This window comes from Tauraco erythrolophus, chromosome 17 (genome assembly GCF_009769465.1).
Source record: "Tauraco erythrolophus isolate bTauEry1 chromosome 17, bTauEry1.pri, whole genome shotgun sequence".
Taxonomy (NCBI): domain Eukaryota; kingdom Metazoa; phylum Chordata; class Aves; order Musophagiformes; family Musophagidae; genus Tauraco; species Tauraco erythrolophus.
In genome coordinates, this window is record NC_141481.1 from 15,418,089 (window position 1) to 15,439,645 (window position 21,557).

Here is a 21,557-nt window from a genome sequence, read left to right on the forward strand (position 1 = left end):
ACCTTGCACTCAATATATTGCAGCAGGAGGTGCACCAGTTGTTTACCTTCCAGTGACTATTTCCAAGTACTTCCAGCTTAGGATCAAATTTCATTTAAATTCTACATTCCTGTTTCAGCATTCTTGCTAAGGAATGATTTCTCCAATAACTTTAATTTTGCCTTCAACTATTGCATAGTTTATATTTCTATTGGCACCAGCTAGATAATGTTTCTTATCTAGTGAAGCTACTTAAATCAGTGGAAGTCTATTAGAGAAACCTTATTTAGACAAAATAATCTCAGAGACAAATCCTAATAACCAGCTTTACTCTAAGTTTTCTCTTTTACATATTCAGAAGTTATGTGTAAAGGAAAAAAATTATCAATCTCTTTTACTACAAGCCTCATCCAAGCCAATGCTCACCAAAAAAAAAACCCAGTATCAAAGTTTGAATTTATGTTATATGCATCAAATTATGGCAACACTCTACGCAGTGGTCACAAGTTGTCGCAAAGGAAACTCCTATGGAGAATGGGGTGAGGGTGGGGATCAACATGAGAGTAATTATGCACTGACACTAGTTACCAAGCTAAGTTTTGGACTCTTCACCCCTGGAGATTTGCTCCACTGAGCTCACATTAAGTAATTTGCTTAAATTTTGACATTAGCCTGCTTTTAGCAGCAGTACAGGTTTGATCATCTCCAGAGGTCCCTTCCAAATGAACTGCATTGTGGTTCTAAGCATACACAAATTTTGACTGTCCATGAAAGCTGTAGGAAAGATGTAAGTCTAACTGAACATTTTTGAAGTTGTATTTTAAAGGGTCAACATTGATCCAGAATATTGGTTGGGGCTGCTGGGACATTTTAGTTTTGACACGTGTTTAAGAAAAGGGTGGATGTACTGCTTAGGGACATGGTTTAATGGAGGATTAGGGACGGTTGGACTGGATGATCTCTAAGGTCTTTTCCAACCTAGAAATTCTATGATTCTATGATATGACCTTTTGACTCTTAATACCAGTTTCTTCTTATACAGTTAAAGTTCATATATAGCATTTAAAGACTACTGATCCCTCCCATCACCTTTCCTTACCTTCATGCCATAAAATCTGCACTGCTGCTACCAACAGACTGAGTTTTTTGTCTGCTGGAGATAAGGGCGAAGTTAGTTATTTAATCAGCATTCTGTGGGATGAATTCCACCCTGGCTGGGAAGTCTTGGACCAGCTCTGAGCAAATAAATGCAGTTGGCTCAGCAATATTTTTTGTATTTTTGGGGCTAGATAATCCAGTGAGATAGAAGTCACCTGCCAATCTGAATGGCGCTTCTACATGTGAACTGAGGAAAAGTCTAGGGTTTGTTTATAATATGCCTGTCTCAGATCTTCTGATGTTTGTTATAGTCAAAGTTTTCTCATTGATGCAATATAGTTGGTTGCCTTTGCAAACTGTGTATTAAAAATTAATTTATCTCTCTGGGTCTAATACCCAAAGAGCTACATGTGATTTTACACCTGCATGGTCAGTCACAGCGATGCTTTGTGTAGCCATACAATTCAGAGCCCCACACAGCTGGAATACACGTCTCTGTCGAGAATTGCTGTGTAGTGTTAGTGTCATGGCCCAGAGTGTGCCAACAGGCCTTAACTGGCCTGACCAGTCTCACCCAGGACTCCCACCCATACCCTCTGCCCAGGGCCGGGGAGCTCCGTTTAACCCCCAGTTAGGCCTGAGCGATGCGATATGTCTTCAGCTCTCTGCGTCGCTTCCCGCACGGCCCTGGACCTCGGCTCCAGGGGGGTTATATTCTGGATGGGCCCCTCGGGTGGGCCTTGTAGCTTGTCTCCAGCCCTCTCTACCCCGGACGGACCCCGGCCCTGTGCCACCGTCTTGCTTCCAGCCCTCTCTCCCAGAGAGGCCTCGGGCCGATGTCAGAGCGCTGTCCCAGCCGCACGGGCATCCCCGCGGCTCCCACTGCCCGGCGGCCGCGGGGCCCGGCTCCCGGCCGCGCCTGTCCGCAGCGCCAGCGGCCTCGGGAACCGGCGCCGGGCGCTGCCCCGCCGGCAGAGCCTGCGGAACTGGCCCCGGGCGGGGCCGGGCCGGCCCGCCTGGCCGCCGCCGCCGGGCAGCGCGCGGTGCCGCAGCGTGCCAGCGCCACCTGCTGGAGCAGCCCCGTTTCCGGCTGCCGGTGAAGCAGAACATTAAGGTTCTAAAATGGTTTTGTTCGTCCATTCTAATCTACTAAATTACTTCTGCGTTTTCCCTCAGCTTGGTAATTAAACGTCTGTCGCCAGGTGGATAGCAAAGATACACACAATTCTTAAAAAAATCACCATTGCAATTCACTCAGCAGGGCAGCAGAGATGCAGTTCATCTCTCTGAATACTGCAGTAAACTATCTGACCCAAGACAACACATTATTTCCTCTAGGAAGGAGTTGTTCCTTATATCTGTAGTTTTCTGCAATACTCTGTATTCAAAAAATCTGGTCAACCGCATTCCGGAAATGCACTAAGGCTGAAAGAGGTACTAGGAGAGAAGAGGTATGACTGCTTGTCCACACTGGTAAGAAATGTGACTGCGTAGAGCAACTTAAACAGAATGACAGGTTTAGAAGTTTAAATGTGGTCGTTGTGTAAACTTCAACTTAATCACAAGCTACTATATACTAAATACATAGTTCAGAAGGATTCATAGAACGTCTTCCATAAATTGATGAAGATTAGACTTTAAGTAGATGAATATTCCTGATCACAGAAATGACATTCTCAATACATTTTGTACTAAAAGTAGTTGGAGCAAAACATCTAAGCAGCTTCATAATATGTGCTGGTGTCTGGAGAAAATTCTATCTCCACATTCATGTGTGGAGACCATGGAAATTACATTTAAACTATGCTTAAAATAGGATCTCTACAGTCAGGGACAGAAAGGGAAGGAAATGGCATTTCAAGTGGTATTTCAGGAGTCTATCCTGTCTCAATCTCGGTCTGATTCAATATTTTCATTAATTTTGGTGACAAAATAGAAAGTATGCATACAATATTTGTGATGTTGTTCTGAGAAGGATTTTAGTCACTTTGGGAGACAAAAATGAGAAAAATATTTTGACAAATTTTAAATACAGTCTAAATAACATGAAATTCCATAAAGCGCAAAGTATTGCACCTTGAAAGAGAAAGCAAAGGCATTAATATAATCACAGAATGTCAGGGATTGGAAAGGACCTCAAAGGATCATCTAGTCCAATCCCCCTGCCAGGGCAGGATCACCTAGATCAGATCACACAAGAACGTGTCCAGGCAGGTCTGGAACACCTCCAGAGAAGGAGACTCCACAACCTCTCTGGGCAGCCTGTTCCAGTGTTCTGTTACCCTTACTGGGAAGAAGTTCTTCCTTATGTTTAAGTGGAACCTCCTATGTTCCAGCTTATATCCATTTGCCCTTGTCCTATCATTGGATGCCACTGAGAAGAGCCTGGCTCCATCCTCATGACAGTCACCCTTTGCCTATTTATAAAAATGAATGAGGTCCCCCCTCAGTCTCCTCTTCTCCAAGCTAAAGAGACCCAGCTCCCTCAGCCTTTCCTCAGAAGGGAGATGCTCCACTCCCCTAATCATCTTTGTGGCCCTGCACTGGACTCTCTCAAGCAGTTCCTTGTCCTTCTTGAACTGAGCGGCCCAGCACTGGATACAATATTCCAGATGCGGTCTCACCAGAGCAGAGCAGAGGGGGAGGAGAACCTCTCTCGACCTACTACCCACACCCCTTCTAATACAGCCCAGGATGCCATTGGTCTTCTTGGCCACAAGGGCACATTGCTGGCTCATGGTCATCCTGCTGTCCACCAGGACCCCCAGATCCCTTTCCCCTGTGAGGGGAAAATTAAAAATAAATTGGGAAATATTAGGTTACTAACAATATATTGAAATAGGATGTGAAAGCTGCAGTGTACCATAATATAAATAATGAATTAACAGTGAGATGTTACTGCAAACAAGCAAATATTATTATAGCACATAATAAGAGACATGTAATTTGAGGATGGGAGCAAATACTTATTTCATTCTACTTGTAACAAATGAGACCACAGTTGAATAGCATATCCAAGTCTAGGCATGATACCCTCACAAAGATGTAAATCAGTTGGAAAGAATCTGGGGAAGAAAACTGCCTATGAGAAACGCCAAGAATTTTGTACCATCATAAAAAGAGTGGAGGTATACTTAAACCAGAAAAACACACGCATCACCTCAGCCTATTAGAAGGTTATGATCAGTTGTTCTACTCGTCTGCTAAAGAAAAGGAAGAGACATTGATCCCGCGGGAGAGCAGATTTTCTAAAGAAAGCAGAGTTCAACCCCGGGACGCTGTGGCTGCCCTGGCCCTCCACCCATCCGTTTGCAGCGAGGTTCTGGATCTTGCCGGTTCCGATGCAGCACAGTAAACCGGGGGGTCCGTTCCCGCATCGGCCTGTCGAGTGACCCCTCACGGCTCGCAGCGCCGTGACAAACTCCAGCCGTTTGCTACACAGCGCCACGGGCAAGCGGCCCGGGATCCCGCCCGCGGCTGCGGCGGAGGTTGGCGTCACAGCCGCGGACTCCCGTGCGGACGCGGCCCCAGCGCGCTGCCGCCGCCGGGCGGGCCGTGCTTTGCGCACGCGGCTGGGAAGGACGTTTGCTCCGTCCGCGGCCGCCCAGGATCGCCGTGAGGCGAGCGGCGCGTGCCGGGGCGGGCGCGCTCCCACTCGGGGGCACCGAGCCCGCGCTGCTTTCCCGCAGAGGCGCGTTCCTAGGGGCGAACGCCCGCGCTGAAATGGCACTTGTGACGCAGCGGAGCTCATGGCTGTGACGCGGGCTCGGTTCCCCACAGACCGTCCCAGTGAGGCGCGCCCTGCCGCCGGCAGCGCGGGCAGCACGAACGCCGTGCGCCCACAGCATCCCCCGGCACAGCCCGCCCCGCCGGGCGCCGCATGGCGCCGCTCCCACCGCGCTCCAGCGCCGTGGCACGAGCCCGGACGTGAAGCGCACAGCGCGGGCCGGGGACGCGGCTCCGCCTTGTTCCGCCCTGACCCCGCGCGGCCTCCTGACCGGAACGGAGGCCGGCAGCATCACTCCTGCAACTGCGCATGCTCGCTCGGCACGGGCCGCTAAGGCTGACGGGGGGCTTTCTGTCCGGGCTCGCACGTGAGTAGCAGATGGGGCCACCAGTGAGCGAGCGGACTGAACGGAAGTCCTGCCCACGGCGGAGGGGCGGTATTGTTGTGGGTGACGTCACGGCCGGAGGATGCGGGCGCCCCATTGGCTCGCGCGCGGCAGCCGTGCGCCGGGATCGTGAGGGGCGAGCGGAGCGCGGGCCGCGCCGGCCGGGCGGGCCCATGGCCAGCACCAGCAGCCACCTGGTGAGCGCGGGGCGCGGGCGGTGCCGCGGCCGCCGACGGCCGCGGTGCGCTGGGGAAAGAAGTAGGCCCGGACGCCGCGGGCGGCCACCCGTGCCCTACACGCTGGCAGGCGGCGGGGCCGTGGTCGGGTTTCGCGGGCGGCCCCGCCGCCTGCTTGGACGGGGAGCGCGGTCGAGCGAGCGCTGCCTTCCGTAGGGCCGGCCTTGGCGCTGCCGCTCCCGGTGCTTATCCCGCCTCCTGAGTCGCCGCAGGCCTCGCAGGAGGGCCGCGCTCCCGCCCCAGGCGCCGACGGGGCCCTGAGGCGCGAGGCGAGCGCGGCGGCGGGAGGAAGCGGGGCTGGGGCTGCGGCTGCAGCAGCCGCCCCGCGGCCTCTTGCGGAGCTTCGCTCTCGGTTCCGGGTGCGGGCGTCGGCGTGGCTTTGCCGGGTCGTGCCCACTGGGAGAGCCGACGGTGTTGCCCCGGAGCCACCTGTTACTCGGTAATCGATTCTCTTTCTAGTGGAAGTAAACGCCCGAAGAGGATCGTGAGGGTCGTAGCAGGGCGCTGTTTCACACACGGTTGTTTACGTTAGTCTGGCAGTGTAAAAGTAACGCTTTGTGAGCACCGACTGATACAAGATGGAGTTGTAGCTAATACACAGCAGTGGTAATGGTAAAGTTTAGTTTGCATGGTAGATTATGCAGTTTACTTAATGTAGAAATTCTCTGAGGAAAAGAGTGTTTTTCACAAAAATAACTATTAGCTTTCATTGATGTCGGTGTAACTAACTGGCAGCATTCATTGATGTCGGTGTAACTAACTGGCAGCATTCATTGATGTCGGTGTAACTAACTGGCAGCAATATGTTCCTTAACCTTGTGTACATGCTACTCTGCTTCTGGATCTAGTGTTCTTTCTGTCGGTTGCAAGCTGCCAAGCTCCGCTCTGCAGCACTTAAAACTTTTTAATCAGTTGGAATTGGCGAAGGAGGGTCTTTTGCATGGAGACTGGCATAGCTGCCGTGATTCTTGAGGTCTTGTTTCAGTGTGCTCCCCTCTTCATGCTCAGTGCTTTTTTCATCAGTGTTACATGCAATCGTGTTTGTTGACTGAAGATGAGGATTATTATGTGGAATAGCCCTGCAGGGAAGGACATGAAGTACAGCAGCCAGGATTATGAAATAAAGCAATGTTTGATTATTAAAGGAAATAGTTTTGCTTTCCTGCCACTTGCTGAGAAGCAGCCATATGGGGCTCTATCATCGGAGATGACCTGTTTACCTGGACTCTTTTAAATAGGCAGTATTGCGTCCCTTTGTGCTTCTGTCCTTGCTTGTTCCCTCTCTTTCCAGGTTTTTCTCTCCAAAATACATTTCTGTTCCTTCTCTATATACGATTTAGGTCCCTGCCTCTAAGAGAAATGTACAGAGGAAGAATGAATGAAGAATAAAGTTGAAAACTGTTTTTGTTAAAACTAAAATATTTTTTCAGAGTAACTTATTTTTAATGTCTTCTTTTCTGTCCTGTTTAATATTTCTCTGGTCAGGTGAGTGTGCTGACTGGCAGTAGCAGATAAAGGTGGCTTGATTCAGCTAACCCTTTTCTAATTCTTATGATATCAAATACGGGAAATCCAGTGTTGCTGAGGCTCTGAGCAAGTTAATGTTTGTGTGATGGAATTAATGACAGTAATAAAATAATCACAGAACTCATTATAAATGTAAATGAGGGAGGAGGGGAGTAGAGCACAGCTTTGAAAGGAATATTCTAGCGTTTTTCTGCCAAAACAGTTTATTTTTGTGTTCGTGCATGTGGGGTCAATTCCGAAAATATTCTCCTATTTTCTGAAGATGTGGTACCAAGGAGAGAATTGCACTTTTAAGAAGGAAACAACTTTAGTGCTGCTTTAGTTGCAGGTGTCAGTGTGGTCTTAGTTATTTGCTGTTAAAGTCTTTGTTATAAACATATTGGGTCTCATGTTAAGAAGGTCTCTTCCTCTCAAAGTAAAGAGTCTGGAAGAACAGTTATTTACACCTTCATTTTCAACAACAGCTTCACTGGAAGGTTTAACTGCTGTAGTGATTATTAGATTCTACCGGTGTTTCTGACCTGATAGAACCTATAGTATAGTCGTGGATATGTCTGAACAAAACTTCCATTTCTTTCTTCCCCTGTGGAACTAATATAAACACCACTTTTCAAAGAACTGGGTTCTCGATAGAGTAAGTTCTGGATCTGTGCTAGGAATTGGACTAGGCTATGGTAAGAGTTCTGTGTGTAGTCACTTGAATGTGTAAAACTTTTAGACAGGCTACCTGCCTATCTACTTAATATTCTCTTGGGTTTTCAGCATAAGGCTATGACTAGTCTTTATCACTCATGTGTAGGCTTTTCACTGGGTTCAGTTTTCTGTAAATCTCTTGCCAAAGCAGGCCACAGGAATAGAAGACAGTAGAAGATACAGAGGTTGAGATGGTGCTCAAAGGCAAAATAATGGAAGAAGCTTAAAAGGAGCAATTTTATATGCATTCATATTTCTAACACAGAAAGTGCTGGTAGCTACTGGAAAGGAGACGATCCAGAGAATAATCTAGATATAATAACGATGTTCAATTAAATGATGAATCCACTGTGTGGATCGGTTTTGTTTTAAAGGCAAATTATTCTTTGGGTTATTGGTCTGTTAGTTACAGTGCTAGAAGTAATGTCTGTTTCATATAGCTCTTGAAACTCTACAAGTGGCTTGCTGTAGCTGGAGATTGTAAGACACCCTGCAGACTCGGGCTCATTTCCCTTCCCTAAAGCAGATCAGTTAGAAGGCAGCATTGCAGGAAAAACTTGGAAGGGATGCTGACTATTGAAGTACTTGCAGTAATTTTGGTGCAGAAGACATGAAAACAGGGGTGCAGTCACTTTGTTAGACTGAAAAAAACTGACAAAGTAATAAAAATAGGTTTCATCTATGAAGACGTGAAATGTTTTAATAATCCCTGTTTTTTAACAGTAATCTTATGTTTTATCTATTTTTTTTCTAGAAAAGCTGTATGGATTGCTGTAGAACTAGCACATTATGGCATCAGAAAATATGCAATTGAGAAATTACTTTCCAATGTGGAAAGATAAAAACTTAATTCAGAATACACTGTTTGAAAGATAAAATCCTTCTCTGAGTTCCTTATGTTGGAGCTTCCAGAAGAATTTGTATGGAGCCAAGGAATTATTGTTTCTGGTAGTTCAAATGGGAAAACTTTTTTTTGCAGGTGGCCAAGTTAGATTATGCACATGTAATAAAGAAGTAAAAAAGGGGAAGGAGCTGATTTTTCTCCCTCCCTTCTTCCCTTTCTGACATCTCATTTGCAGGTAAGCTTGTGGAAAGTATATGAAAAGACTGAACACAACATGCACAAAGTTAGCTACTTGATTTAGAACCTTATTTTTCACACCTGATGGATTCTACGCAATAGTGCTGCAGGAAATAGCTGGTTTGTTGTGTGACTAAATATTGAAGTTGAAGCTTGCTTTTTGCTTTAAAAGACAAGCTGTAAATACTTCACCTGGCAAATATTCTATAACTCTTTATAGTGAAAAATTGCAAGGATTAACTTACTTAGCACATTCTTCTGAAAAGAAAGTCTTACATTTGGTATTCAGTTCTTTAGTAATCCTGCAGGAATTTAATTTACAGTTCTTGACTGTGCTGTCCAAGCTTTTTAAACTCCATCTACGTATGACCATTTCTGTGTGGCTGCTTCTCAGCTCTTTACCCACAACTGTTCTCTTTGCTCCTAGAATTACTAGCAAGGAGCCTTTTGTGTGTGGCGAGCCCCCATCCATGCTGCAACACCTCCTAATGTTGGTGTGCTTCACGAGGTCACTGATCCTGTAGGATGGGATCTAGACAATTGCCATTACAGATGGCCTTTGTTTTCTCCTGTGCTGGCCTGGATCTGTGTGTGAAATGAATTCTCAATTACTTGTTTACGTATATAGCTGGTTGGGCCATAGGCTGACTTTAGGTTCTTAGAGATTTTTGTGGTTTCCTGTTTCTGATCTGCTTTGAGGCGCAGAGTGGGGGGAGGCAGTGGAAGGAGGCCTTAAATAGTTTCTGCCCCTGAAGGTGCTTGGAACTTAAGTGCTTTGTTTAGCAGTAGAGGAGGTTAGAGGGTAACTGGCTGATATGCAGGTTCTTACAAATCCTTTCATTAGCTTTAATCCCTATCCGAATTTGGAATTAGAATACTGGAAACTAGTGGCAGGAAATACCACTGTATGTGTAAGGTTGTCAAATTTAGAAAAAGGCATTTGCATTAATTAAAATGTTTGGGTCAACGTTGCGCTGTATGTGAGAAATTCATTTCTGTAGAAACAAAATCAGTCTTGTTGATAAAATACCTTTGTTCCCTAGATGAAGTGTCAAAACAATCTAACAATGTAGAAGTGTTCTCTGTGCTTCCAAATCCTTGAGCCTATTGATTGTATTTTTGCTGATATAACATGAATCTGATTTCTTTCTTCCTCACTTATGGATAAACTACGTTATAGACTGCAAAAAGTAGGGAACTGGTGGTAGGTGATCAGTTCGGTTATGAAGGAGGTAGAGTGTCAGAGCTGCGCTTTGTTTCTGGTGATTTGAGATGATTTTATATGAACAATACAGTACGTCTCCCCAAACTTTAAAGCACTTTTTTGCATACCATGAACTTTGTGAGAATGTACATACAGAAAGCTAAAGAAGAAAAATCAATTCATTTTGATTCTTCTTCAAAGTTAATCTTGCCTATGTTTTGAAGATAGGGCTTGCGTCTTCCAAAATTGATTTTGAACACGAGACAAACATCTGCCAGCTAGATCATAGAATCATAGAATGGTTAGGGCTGGAAGGGACCTTCAAAGGTCATCTAGTCCAACCCCCCTGCAAGGAACAGGGATATCTCCAACTAGATCAGGTTGCTCAGGGCCTCGTCCAACCTGGCCTTGAACGTCTCCAGGGATGGAGCATCCACCACCTCTCTGGGCAATCTGTTCCAGTGTTCTACAACTCTCATGGTAAAAAATTTTTTCCTAATATCCAATCTGAATCTACCTCCCTCTATTTTAAAACCATTACCCCTTGTCCTATCACAACAGGCCCCCCTGAACAGCCTCTCCCCATCTTTCTTGTAGGCCCCCTTGAGGTACTGGAAGACCGCTATAAGGTCACCCCGGAGCCTCCTCTTCTCCAGGCTGAACAGCCCCAACTCTTTCAGCCTGTCCTCATAGGAAAGGTGCTCCAGTCCTCTTATCATCTTCGTGGCCCTAGATACTAGAGTCTTTTTTTTTTAGTAACCTACTTGTGGCTTACAATGCAGTATAGTAATACAAGGAAAAGTCCTTGAAAAAATACAATTTTACTAATCAAATTCTCATAGGTTATTAGAGCATGGCATTATGTCAGGCTTTGCCAGGGCTTTATTTACATAATTTCCTCTGAAATAACGACTGTCTCTTATGATGACTTATTACAAGTATTTTCAACTTTGCCTTCATATTATTGTTACTTTTATTTAAATTGTATTAGGGCTGTTAATATATCAACCAGACTACATCAACTTGAATTCTCTTCATACTTCTGTTTCCCACTATTGCAAAGGTCCCATCCAGTTTAGGTAGAATAGTGTCTTTGAAGAACTATCTGCATCAAGCTTTCCCCTTCCCTTAACACAATCTTTAATCTTGAAATGTATTACCAGGACATTATTTTTAAAGAAGTTGTCTTTTCTTTTAAACGATGGTCATTTCTGTCAAGATACTTTTAGAGATTTTTGTGGGGAGCAGTTTTATGCGGTGCTTCAATGAATGCTTACCTTCCAGCGTTTGAGAGTTTAAAATGCCGCCGCAGGTGAAGGTGAACATAGTTATTTTGGGGGATCGGACTTCTTTAATCAGTAAGCATGGCAGTCTGTTTAAACAACAACAAAATAATCGTTTTGTATAACCGAATGCTTTTGAAATTTGTGTGGTTTATTAATAAAAATGGTCTATTAAGCAATAGATTTTTCATGTGGCAACTTCTGAGATCAAAACATTTCACTCCAGATAGATGTATGACTTCAGATTCTTTTGCAAAACAAAGTTGATTTAAAATAGCTTTTAGACTTGAAATAATGAGATTTCAATCTGTTCTTTTAAATGCAGTAATCAGTAAGGATTTATGAACCTTGGTGAAAGTGCGGATTTTGACAAGTTTGGCTTCAGACCGTTTTGCAGACCGATGGTCACCTTCTTCAAGATGCGATGTTGCTGGGCAGTTTGTTGGGATATGAGGTAGATCTTAACTTCTCTACCATAGACTTCGCGTATCATTTGACACTGAGGTTTGAAAGAGTGCTGATGCAGCTTTGCACAACACAAACCCCTGTGCTAGAGAAGGTTAATGCTTACTCGTAATGCTTTTTAAAAATCTACAAATAACTAATACTCGGAGTAGGGTTTGTTTACTGCAGTTTGAAGAAAACGGCTTACTGTGATCTTCAAAGAACTTCTCTGTAGAAAAATACATCCTGTTCTCCCAGGAAAATATCTTCGGCATCTTTGTAACCTAGTACAGTTTTTAATAAATGCCTTGTTTGTTTTTAGGAGAGGAGTACTTGTTTTTAGAAATGTCTGTTGATTTTACTTGTTATGACATTGTGTTAGACATTTGAATTGTCTGCCTTAAGAAAGGTTGAACAAGATCTGTCATTTCAATATAAATTTCACTTCTTGTGATACGTTGAAGATTAACCAGCTCGTTTAATTCACTGCTTTATATAGTACCTAAAAACAGGAGTTTTTTTAAAAAATGCTTTAGTATCACCCCTTTTGATCAGATTTTTTTTACTAGTTTTTTTTAATGCTACATTTTGTACTCTGCTGGACAAAAATGTCATTAAAGTGTGACTTTGTTTTCATCCCAGAGAAGACGAAGTATTTGCCAATGTAGTATCCAGTTAGAATTTTTTTTTTTAATATTCCTTTTTTTTTCCAATGAATTAATGTTGAGTGTGGTTCTTTAAAGCCTTTGGCATTTTTTTTTGTAGATTTCATAGATTTCTAGGTTGGAAAAGACCTTAGAGATCATCCAGTCCAACTGTCCCTAATCTCCCAGTAAACCATATCCTTAAGTAGTTCATCCACCCTTTTCTTAAACACATCCAGGGATGGGGACTCAACCACCTCCCTGGGCAGCCTATTCCAGTGGCTGACAACCCTTTCAGAGAAGAAATACTTGCTAACATCCAACCTGAATCTTCCCTGACTAAGCTTATACCCATTTCCTCTTGTTCTATCACCCATCACTAATGTAAAGAGCCCTTCCCCCACCTCCCCACCATCCCTTCTAAAGTATTTGTAGGCTGTAATCAAGTCTCCCCTCAGCCTCCTCTTTTCCAGGCTAAACAGCCCCAACTCCCTCAGCTGCTCCCCATAAGTTTTATTTTCCAGCCCCTTGACCAGTTTAGTTGCCCTAAATTCATCAGATTTCAGAACCTGAAAGCATACTTATAACTGATTTCCTTACTGTTCCAGTCTAGTGGTAATCCTTCCTGACTGGGGATATGTGTCACCTTCTATGAAACTGAAAGTGTGAGCAGAGTCCATATTTTCAAATACCTCCCAATTACTATGGTGGTTTAATTTTTTTTTAATAGGGCTGTATGTATTTGAGTGTCGCAGTTACCCTGTTAGGTTGGCAAACAGTTTCCTAGTTGTATAGTGCGTTCAGAAGCACTGCTGAGGCTTGGCTTAATCTGAGTTTTGACCTGTCCATTACATGCTTGATTTTATGTTGTAATGATAAGACAGTCTGACAGCTTCTAGTGACACTTTTTAAGACGTATGAATAGATTTTCTCTTTTTCTTTAGGCAAATATTCTAATTCCTTAAAGGTAATAATAGAGTTGGCAAATAGGTGTATTACTAAATTCTTTAAATTTTCCGACAAATTTCTGGGAGCATATAAATGGAAACTGGCATACAATGGAGTTTGATAAATTATGCAGTATTTTGTTTCTTTCTATGTACACACATGTACAATTGATTAATAGAAAGGATGCTGTTGGTCACTTAGCAGAAAGTCTGACAGTGTATTTTTAGATGGCTGTCCAGAGCATTAATAGTCATGAGGATATAAGGTACGAGAATTGATGTTTACCGCAGTTTGTGAAAGCACACCATCTATTGCTGCTCTGGATTGCCTTTGGTCATGGCAGTCACTGGTGTATAGAGTTTATGAAAGGAAAACTGGTGTTAAATATTGGTAGGGATCACATGATAATCATTTCGCTTCCTGCAAACCACACCTGGGTGGGATTGGTACATGATGGGAAGTGCCACCTGTGCTGTGCTCTCTGCGCTGGAAGGTGAGGTGTTCAGTTGCATTTTGTTATTCTGAATAAGTGTTTCTTTGTATCCTGTAGCTGAACTACCCTGCTTTTGCCTGCGTTCTCTGTTCAGGTACTGTGAAGAATAGTTTGAGGACAAATATTCAGGCCTATCTTAGTATCTGACCTGATGAGTTGCTTTTTTTCTTTTGGAATGTGCTGAAGCTTCCAGAGTGGTTGCACTCTAGCCTTTGAAGTGGAGGCTGTCACAAATAGGTATTGGAGAACCTGGAGAAAGTAAACGTTTTCATTATAATATGAGGGGGAAGGAGGCCAATGGGAAAGCTGTACATAATATCTGTTAATTGCCCCTTCTTGTGCTCTTTTTCAGATACAAGATGTGTGTCAGATGCAGTTGCTGCATCTCTTGTCAACCCTGTGAAACACCAGTGGGCCATGAAAAGAATATATTAAATATAACTGGTTAGCTGTTCATTTTTTCCCTTTGCATTTTGCAGATAAATCCTTAGGAGACCCCAGGTTGTCAATGTTTAAATTGTAAGCCAGACAAAATAAATTTCAATTGCAGAATTTTTGGCTTGTGTGACAATATCAAAATAATTTACAAAACCTCTCAGGCCAAACCTATCTTAAACTGTCTGTGGCAGAACCTCAGTATTGATAACTAGTAGCGAGTCAGCTGGATTCTAAAACTGCAAAACAGCTGTCCAATGAAAGCAATTACCCTCTCTCAATGTGAAATAAAGGCCTTTATTCTGCCTTAATTGCACAGATAAATAGATGGACTCCATGTTTTTACTTGAAGACAAGTATATTAATTTGGACGTTGAATCTTAGAGTTGTAGATTTTTGAAGATCTTCCTGTTTCTGTATCAAAAGGCTGTGTTTGGCAGAGATGTAAAAGCTGTGATTGGATACTATGACAGCTGGAGGGGTATTTTGTGCTGTATCATGTAGTAGCTGTTTTGAAACCCCTGCAAATTTCGTTTGCAAGTGAAAAGATTAATTCATAGATATCCCACAGTGCTGCTATGTTGCTTTCTGAATTCTTTTATTTCTTAAGCAGACTTTGCTGATGTAGGGCACACATGTTTGTATTGATTTACCTTCATGATAGTCTGTGAACTTCTTATAATAATTTAGTCTAATACTTATGATATGCACCACTCAGTAAGACTTGTGTTCTGGATTCTCTGTTCTCTGATACTACGAAGCTAAACCAGTCAGATTCTTTAATAAACACAGATTTCAAGAGGTTAAGCTAGTCAGATGATCAGGTATTTTTCCAGGGGTTCAGTGTCTTGATTTTCTCCTGAAACTGGTTTGGTTAGGTTTTCTCCTTAATGTTTGCACAGTACTAGTGCAGTAAGACTTTACTTCTCCTAGTTGATGCTTTCTAGTTCTGTATATTCAGGTATGGACTAGCTTAAGTTCTTTGTCCACTTGTTTCCTACTGTTATGCTTAAGTTCTTGCACCATACTTTAATTTGCAGTGATGTTTTGGTAGAGACAGAAGTAAGGTCTCACTGTTTAATTTATCAAAAGCTATAGATTGCTTTGAGATACACATTTTTGTCAAATGATGTGTGGTTTGTGTTGGGTTTTTTCCCTGTCTCTAAATTTATGCAATTATTTTTTTTCTTTCAACCTTTTTCATTTGAGATTCAATTCAGGTGAGAACTGGAAGAGATCCTTGTTTGGGGATGGCTATTAATTACGAGTTGTTTAAGAATTTCACCAATTTTACTTAGAATACGTCCTATATTAATTTTCCTCAACAGTATTCTGTATTTCAGACTTTATATAATGTGAATGCAAATTTTTGTTGTTGTCTATCTGCATTCTTTCATTTAGTATACTTGTAATACAGTTTACCACAAAAAGCATCGAGGTTCGAGCCAACATTCTAGCTCATACAGTCTCATCAGCGTTGTTTATAATCTAAACAAATGTATCAGTTGAGGTGTGGAGCTCATATTGCTTTGTGTAAATACTACTTTCTGTTAGCAAGGTCTGCTTCCAAAAAAAATTGGCCTTATAGGTAAGTAGATAGAAGAGCTTTTCTGATCATATCTGGCCTGTGTCTTAACAGAGATTCAGTAATACAGCAGTTAGACTCAGTGTTATCAAACAGGTGATAGGCTAGAGCCCTATTCACACCGACTATCTTTGTAACAGAAATGAGATTCTGCTAGTGGAGTTTCAGTGGTAGCAAACATACTCTCTCACAGTCATCTTCAGGGTTCACTATTGTGTCAGGATAGAAGTAAAAGATACTGCAAGCTTTTATTCCCCAATAGAAGGCACAGTCTCTACAAGTGTATTTTGCTGCTGTTAGTATTGATAGAGCTGTGTCAGCGAAGCGGCGTTGCAGATTTCGTGGTGGGAAAAATATAGTAGATACACAGTTGTTGTGGTTGTACTTGCTTTAGAGCAGTGTGGTATTTGCGTGATGCATACCATGTGCTCAGATGTATTAAAAGGTTAGTCGTAGTGCTGTTGTCAAAATGCTGGATTGCAAAAAAGATTCCAAAATGTATAGGTCCTTTTAGATAGCTGGGAGCTTTGTGTGAAAAGCCAGTCACAGGCAAAGGAGAGTGAGGAAAAGTATAAAAAGAAAAAACTTAGTGATATCTAGTGGGCTTTTTGCATTGATTCAAGTTTTCTTCTCTTATTTCTACTGTTTGCAGACAAGAGAGGAAAGAACAATGTAAGGGTTTACTTCAAATGGCATGTAAATAAAAGGAAGCCTGTTTCTAGTGATTTAGTGAAAAATAGTTAATGAAGATTTTTGTCTGTTGATCTATAATTTCACTTACCTTCAGCAGATTGGTTATTTTCTTCCTTACTAGGTTTTCAAGCAGTATGCTGCACTAAGAAGAGACAGTTTCTATTGGAAGCAATATAGAAACAGCACCCTGAAGAGCTTGGGAAAGTAGGTGGTGTTAGAGACTGGTTTTTAAAAGCAGAGATAGAATGGTTAGATCAGTGGTTATCGGTGTGCTCCACAGTGATCCATGACATGCAGCAAGCGAGCCTGTGGTCAGGGTGGTGTCAGGTCTCTTGTCTGATGTGAAGGTCTGTGCTTTCGCTGGCTTGCCGACTCAGAAACGTTGATGGTTGCTGGAAGGAGAGCATCCTTAAGCTTCTGAGAACTGCAGACACGGTTTAGAAGATTTTTAAATTCTTTGGTGATTGACTTCATATCTCACTAAAAAGGCCTGTATCTAGCAGAAGCAGAGTGGCTGAATGAGGTTAGATGGGATGAGCTAGCCTACATTCTCTCTCTGGCATAGGTGAAGACGCATATGTAGAAACATGTATAGTTTCTGCAGACATGTTTTTTGGAATCTTCCAAAATAAAGCTGAGAAGGTAAATAACACAGGACACAAAATACTAAACGTGTGTGGTGGGTTAGGCCGCTCCGGCAACTATACCCTACACAGTCCCCTCTCACCCTCCCCCTCCCCAGGGATGAGGGAGAGAATCAAAGAGGAAAAAGAAAAGAGACCCGAGGGTTGAGATAAGAAAAATTTACTACTACCACTACCAATATATTTATATATGGATATGCACAAGGATAAACATATACAAACGAGTGATGTACAGTGTAATTGCTCACCACCCCTTGACCGAGACCCGTCTCGTTACGAAGCTGCAATCCCGAAATAGATAAAACACAATACCGCGATCCCGGATGAACGGGAGGCCCCGAGACAGAGAGCGAGCGAGAGAGAAAACACTCTGAGAGCCCAAAAGTGAGAGTCCCAGAAGGGCAAAAAGCCCTTCTTTCCGGCTGACCCTCACTTTTATACTGGGCATGACGCTGCATGATATGGAATACTAATTGGCCAATTTGGCCCTCAATCTTAAGTTCAGGTACAAATCGTAAGGAGAGTCGTGGACCCCTTGTCCCGGCCATGCTCCCCCCTTATCCTGTTGTGCTCCTGCACGCTGGGAAGAGCCCGGCAAGCTGAAAAAGTCCTTGAGGCCTCAGTGCCAACTACAAACATCAGTGTGCTGTCAGCATTCTTCTCAGAGCGAGCCTCTGAGTAAAACCAAAACACAGAGCTCTTCCAGCTGCTAAAAAGAGGAGCTGACTCTGTCCTAGCTAAAACCAGGACAATGTGGAATGTGGAAAGATGTGGCCTTTTCTATAGATGTTCAGGTGCAACATACCTAGTTGCATAGTTCTGTCATTTCTTAGGTAACTGATACTTCGAAGCTATTGCATCTTCCTCTGTCCTTCTAGTTCTTAATCTTGACTTTCCTTTGAGAAAGTCAGGAGACTAATTGACCTTATACCCTGGCTGGAAATAACCTTCTCTTCCTACAAAGTCCTTTGCTCCTGTCTCTACTTCCCTTAGGACTTTTCTATACTCCATATTCATTGTGACTTAGTTTCAGACACTATGCAAAGAAATATACTGCATGCAGTGCCTTTTTTCCTTTTTTCCCCCTTTCTCTCAGTGCTCTCTGGTGCTTTTGTGTTTGTTTGTTTTTTTTTTTTCTTGTTTGTTTGTTTTTAAAGGTGATTTTGCTAGCTGCAGAATCTAATCATCCCCCACAATGCTGCTGCTTTATTTACCTGTAAACTCCCAATTGCTCTAGAATAGCCTGACCAGAGCCAGTTCATCATTTAAATCCTAATGTTTAGTCTGTGTGCATGTGTTTATTTGCTATATTTCGATTAATGGGATGTTTCTTATATTGGCATCGCTTCAGTTGTTGAGCAGTCATGCTTGTGTCATGCTGCACTCTTGCTACAATCTGTTTTTAATTCTAGCTACTGTGTATCTTCGTACGGGCTGCTCTTTGGGTGGCTGCCTGAAGGAAAGGTGGTTGAGCTGGGCTATGGGAATGTTAGGGACAGTAACTAATCAGGGGAAGGTGTCAGCTGAAATATCTGCATAGAAGGCATGAAAGGAACGGTGACCTACAGCACACGTACTTCAGTGTGTATGTACTGTTTTCATAACAGCATCAATATACTTTTTTCTCTTTAAAGGGAAGAACGCTGCAAAACTGATTCTGAGTAGGGACATATACTGCTCCCTGGGGGGAGTCACTGAACTTTTTGAAAAGCAAAATTCTCCCATCTGTCTCCAAGTCTTCCCTCGGCCTTGCCCTCCCTTTTGTCCTCACAAAAGCTGCACAAAATATAGAAATAGCTATCACTATAGGCAGATTCCTCATCAGTCTTCGCTGTATCATAGAATCACAGCATGGTTTGGGTTGGAAGAGACCTTCAAGATCATCTAGTTCCAACCCCCCTGCCATGGGCAGGGACACCCTTCACTACACCAGGTTGCTCAAAGCCTCATCCAGCCTGGCCTTGAACTCTTCCAGGGATGGGGCATCCAGAACTTCTCTGGGCAACCTGTTTCACCACTCTTGAAAAGTGTCAAAGGTCTGATAAAAGCAGCTGTTACTTGTTCTTCATCTACTGCCCTGTTGGTAAGTCATTGTTCCTGGAAAAAGCCCTAAGGAGCAATAGAGATCCTGAATCAAGTAGGCTGCACTCAGATTGGAAAGGGAATCTTTCCTTACGCTTCTTGGAAGATATTGTTTAGAGCAGTTGCTTAATAATAGTTAATTTTCAATCTTGCGGGAATTGATATTTATGTATCAATTATGGAGCGTGGAGGAAATGGAGAGTTTTAGCTGTACTCTTTTTGACGTTGTTACCGTCATTTCAATTTAGAAAGTGTATGTTTGCATGCGTAGAAATATGTTTGTGTCTCATTATTCTGTAATGCCACTCAAATGTGTATTTCTGAGTCATATCTTATTTTTGAAAGCAGTTTAGCAGTAAGTAAGGGCTGCTTTTCCCTACTGCATAGAGTACAGCCAAGTGAGTAGTTGCTGATTTGGGAGCTAGATGCTTTAAGCTCGTATGCATGATTGAACGCAAGTCCAGTTCGCTTCTGAAGTAGATTCTGATAGAAATGCAGAAAATTGTTCTGATTCAAATTTAAATTCATGAGATAAAAATTTATTTTTTTAAAAGTAATGTTTCTTTGAACATCAACATGAAGTATGTTACAGACTAGGTCAAGGCTGTGTAACACATCTGTTTTGAGCTTAGGGGATTTTCATTAAGTCATAGTTTAATTCTGTTGTGTGTATGTTAGAATACTGAGATTAAACAATAATGTTCAGACATGGTGTTAATTTTCTTAAATATTCCCTCTGTTTGCATTCCATTTCAGTTATCATTGTCAGAAGTAGCTCAGCAGAGCTCTTCCATTGTCTGCATTTTCTGGCTAGTTTCAATCAAACATTTGAAGCAGACACCTGACAGACTAATGGATGCGTATTACCAACAGGGAGGGAAAGCAGCTTGATGAGTTTCCTTGGTCTTACTTGGAAAAAATGGATAAAAGGGTACCAAATGATTTTGTATATTACGAGAATCAGTATTAGGAGTGCATCTTCTTGTACTTGCTGTTTTCTGGGCTATATCTGGTTCATTGCTTTGGAACTGGGATGTCTTTATGTGGCTACATGTACAATATAAACAGTGCAATATCCCTTGTTTTCAAAGATCATGGACCAGGGCATTCTTCAAAAAAAGTATTAGCTATTGCTGATTATTAAATCCTCCAGCTGATCTGCCTTTTGTATGTTGTTCTCTTTTCTTCCTGTCCTTCCCCAATGTGTATTAAAGAGAAATACTGTTGGAAAAAGTGAGATTCCAAGTAAAAATATAAGACTGTATCCTTTGTCTCCATTAAAGTTTGCATGCTTTACTTGTTCATTTGCAGCGCATTGTAGTTTGGATCTTTCAACTATCTTTACTGGTGAATAAAGGTGTTCAGTGTATAACTAGATAATTCTTTTAGTTTCAGGAAAACCACTATTGCTAAGATTGGATGGATGGTTCTGTCTCTAAGCACAAAAAAAAGTTTGAAGATCGTGTTATTCATAGGAGAATATACCATGAAATTTGATACCTTGATGTTATGGAGCATTTTTTTTTTTTAATTGGAGAAAAGCGTTTTTGAAGTAAAGCATTCAGACTTTTGACTTATGGCGATGTATGTATGTGCACAGCATGACCTAAACAGAGTTGTTCAACAAATTAAGATGCCATTTCCAAAATAAATACTAACATCCTCTCCTAAAGACGTTTTAATGATAACTCTTTCAAACAGGACTTTTACATGATGCTCATATGGAAATAAAGTGCAGATGTGTGTGGTGATTATTTGAAAGTATGGGAATAACAGTTTAATTTCTGTTTTCAGTATGATGCTGTTCCAATTCAGTCCAGTGTGGTGTTATGCTCCTGTTCATCCCCGTCAATGGTGAGGAACCAAGCAGATTCCAGCACTTCATCTGTCATTTCCACCTGTGGCAGCAGACAGGGGTCTAACATGGAGGGCACTGCAGCTGAGTCAAGATCTGGTTCAAGCTCCTTGCAGCAACATACAGGACAGCAGCCTCCACAGCCTCGAAAGAAACGACCTGATGACTTCAAATTTGGGAAAATTCTGGGTGAAGGATCTTTTTCAACGGTAACTTTACTTTAGCTGAGATACTTGGTACTACTTATATAAAACTTTGAAATTTGTTGTGCGAGTAATATTGTTGAGATTTGAATCTGGAGAGAACAGCTTGAAGAGTAAATGAGCAGGTCATAGTGAGTTTAAGTTTCAATATTAAAAGTAAGTGTTGCACTGAATATGGGTGCTGATTTTTCAAGTACCTTTTAAACTCATCAGAAGTTTCATTGTATCCTGATGACTTGATGCTTGGATTTTTAGGAGACATTGCTTTCTAATGTAAGTTTGTTAGCTTAATGGTTTGTGCTAAAATTTTATGATATA

The 21,557-nt window shown here is 42.4% G+C and overlaps 1 protein-coding gene across 3 annotated transcripts in view; it reads left to right on the plus strand.

The window, feature by feature from the left end:
• Positions 1–5,348: 5,348 nt before the first annotated feature.
• Positions 5,349–21,557, plus strand: part of PDPK1 (3-phosphoinositide dependent protein kinase 1) — a 34,850-nt gene continuing 18,641 nt past the window's right edge. Inside the window, exons 1-2 of one of the 3 annotated variants that reach the window (XM_086622271.1) lie at positions 5,349–5,386; positions 20,976–21,245. In XM_086622271.1, coding sequence (XP_086478397.1) covers positions 5,363–5,386; positions 20,976–21,245 — 294 coding nt within the window. In that variant the 5' untranslated portion in view covers positions 5,349–5,362. Of the gene's footprint in view, positions 5,387–11,565; positions 11,668–14,167; positions 14,187–20,975; positions 21,246–21,557 lie in introns of those variants that run through there. The other 2 variants (XM_086622270.1, XM_086622272.1) reach the window with 2 other exon arrangements.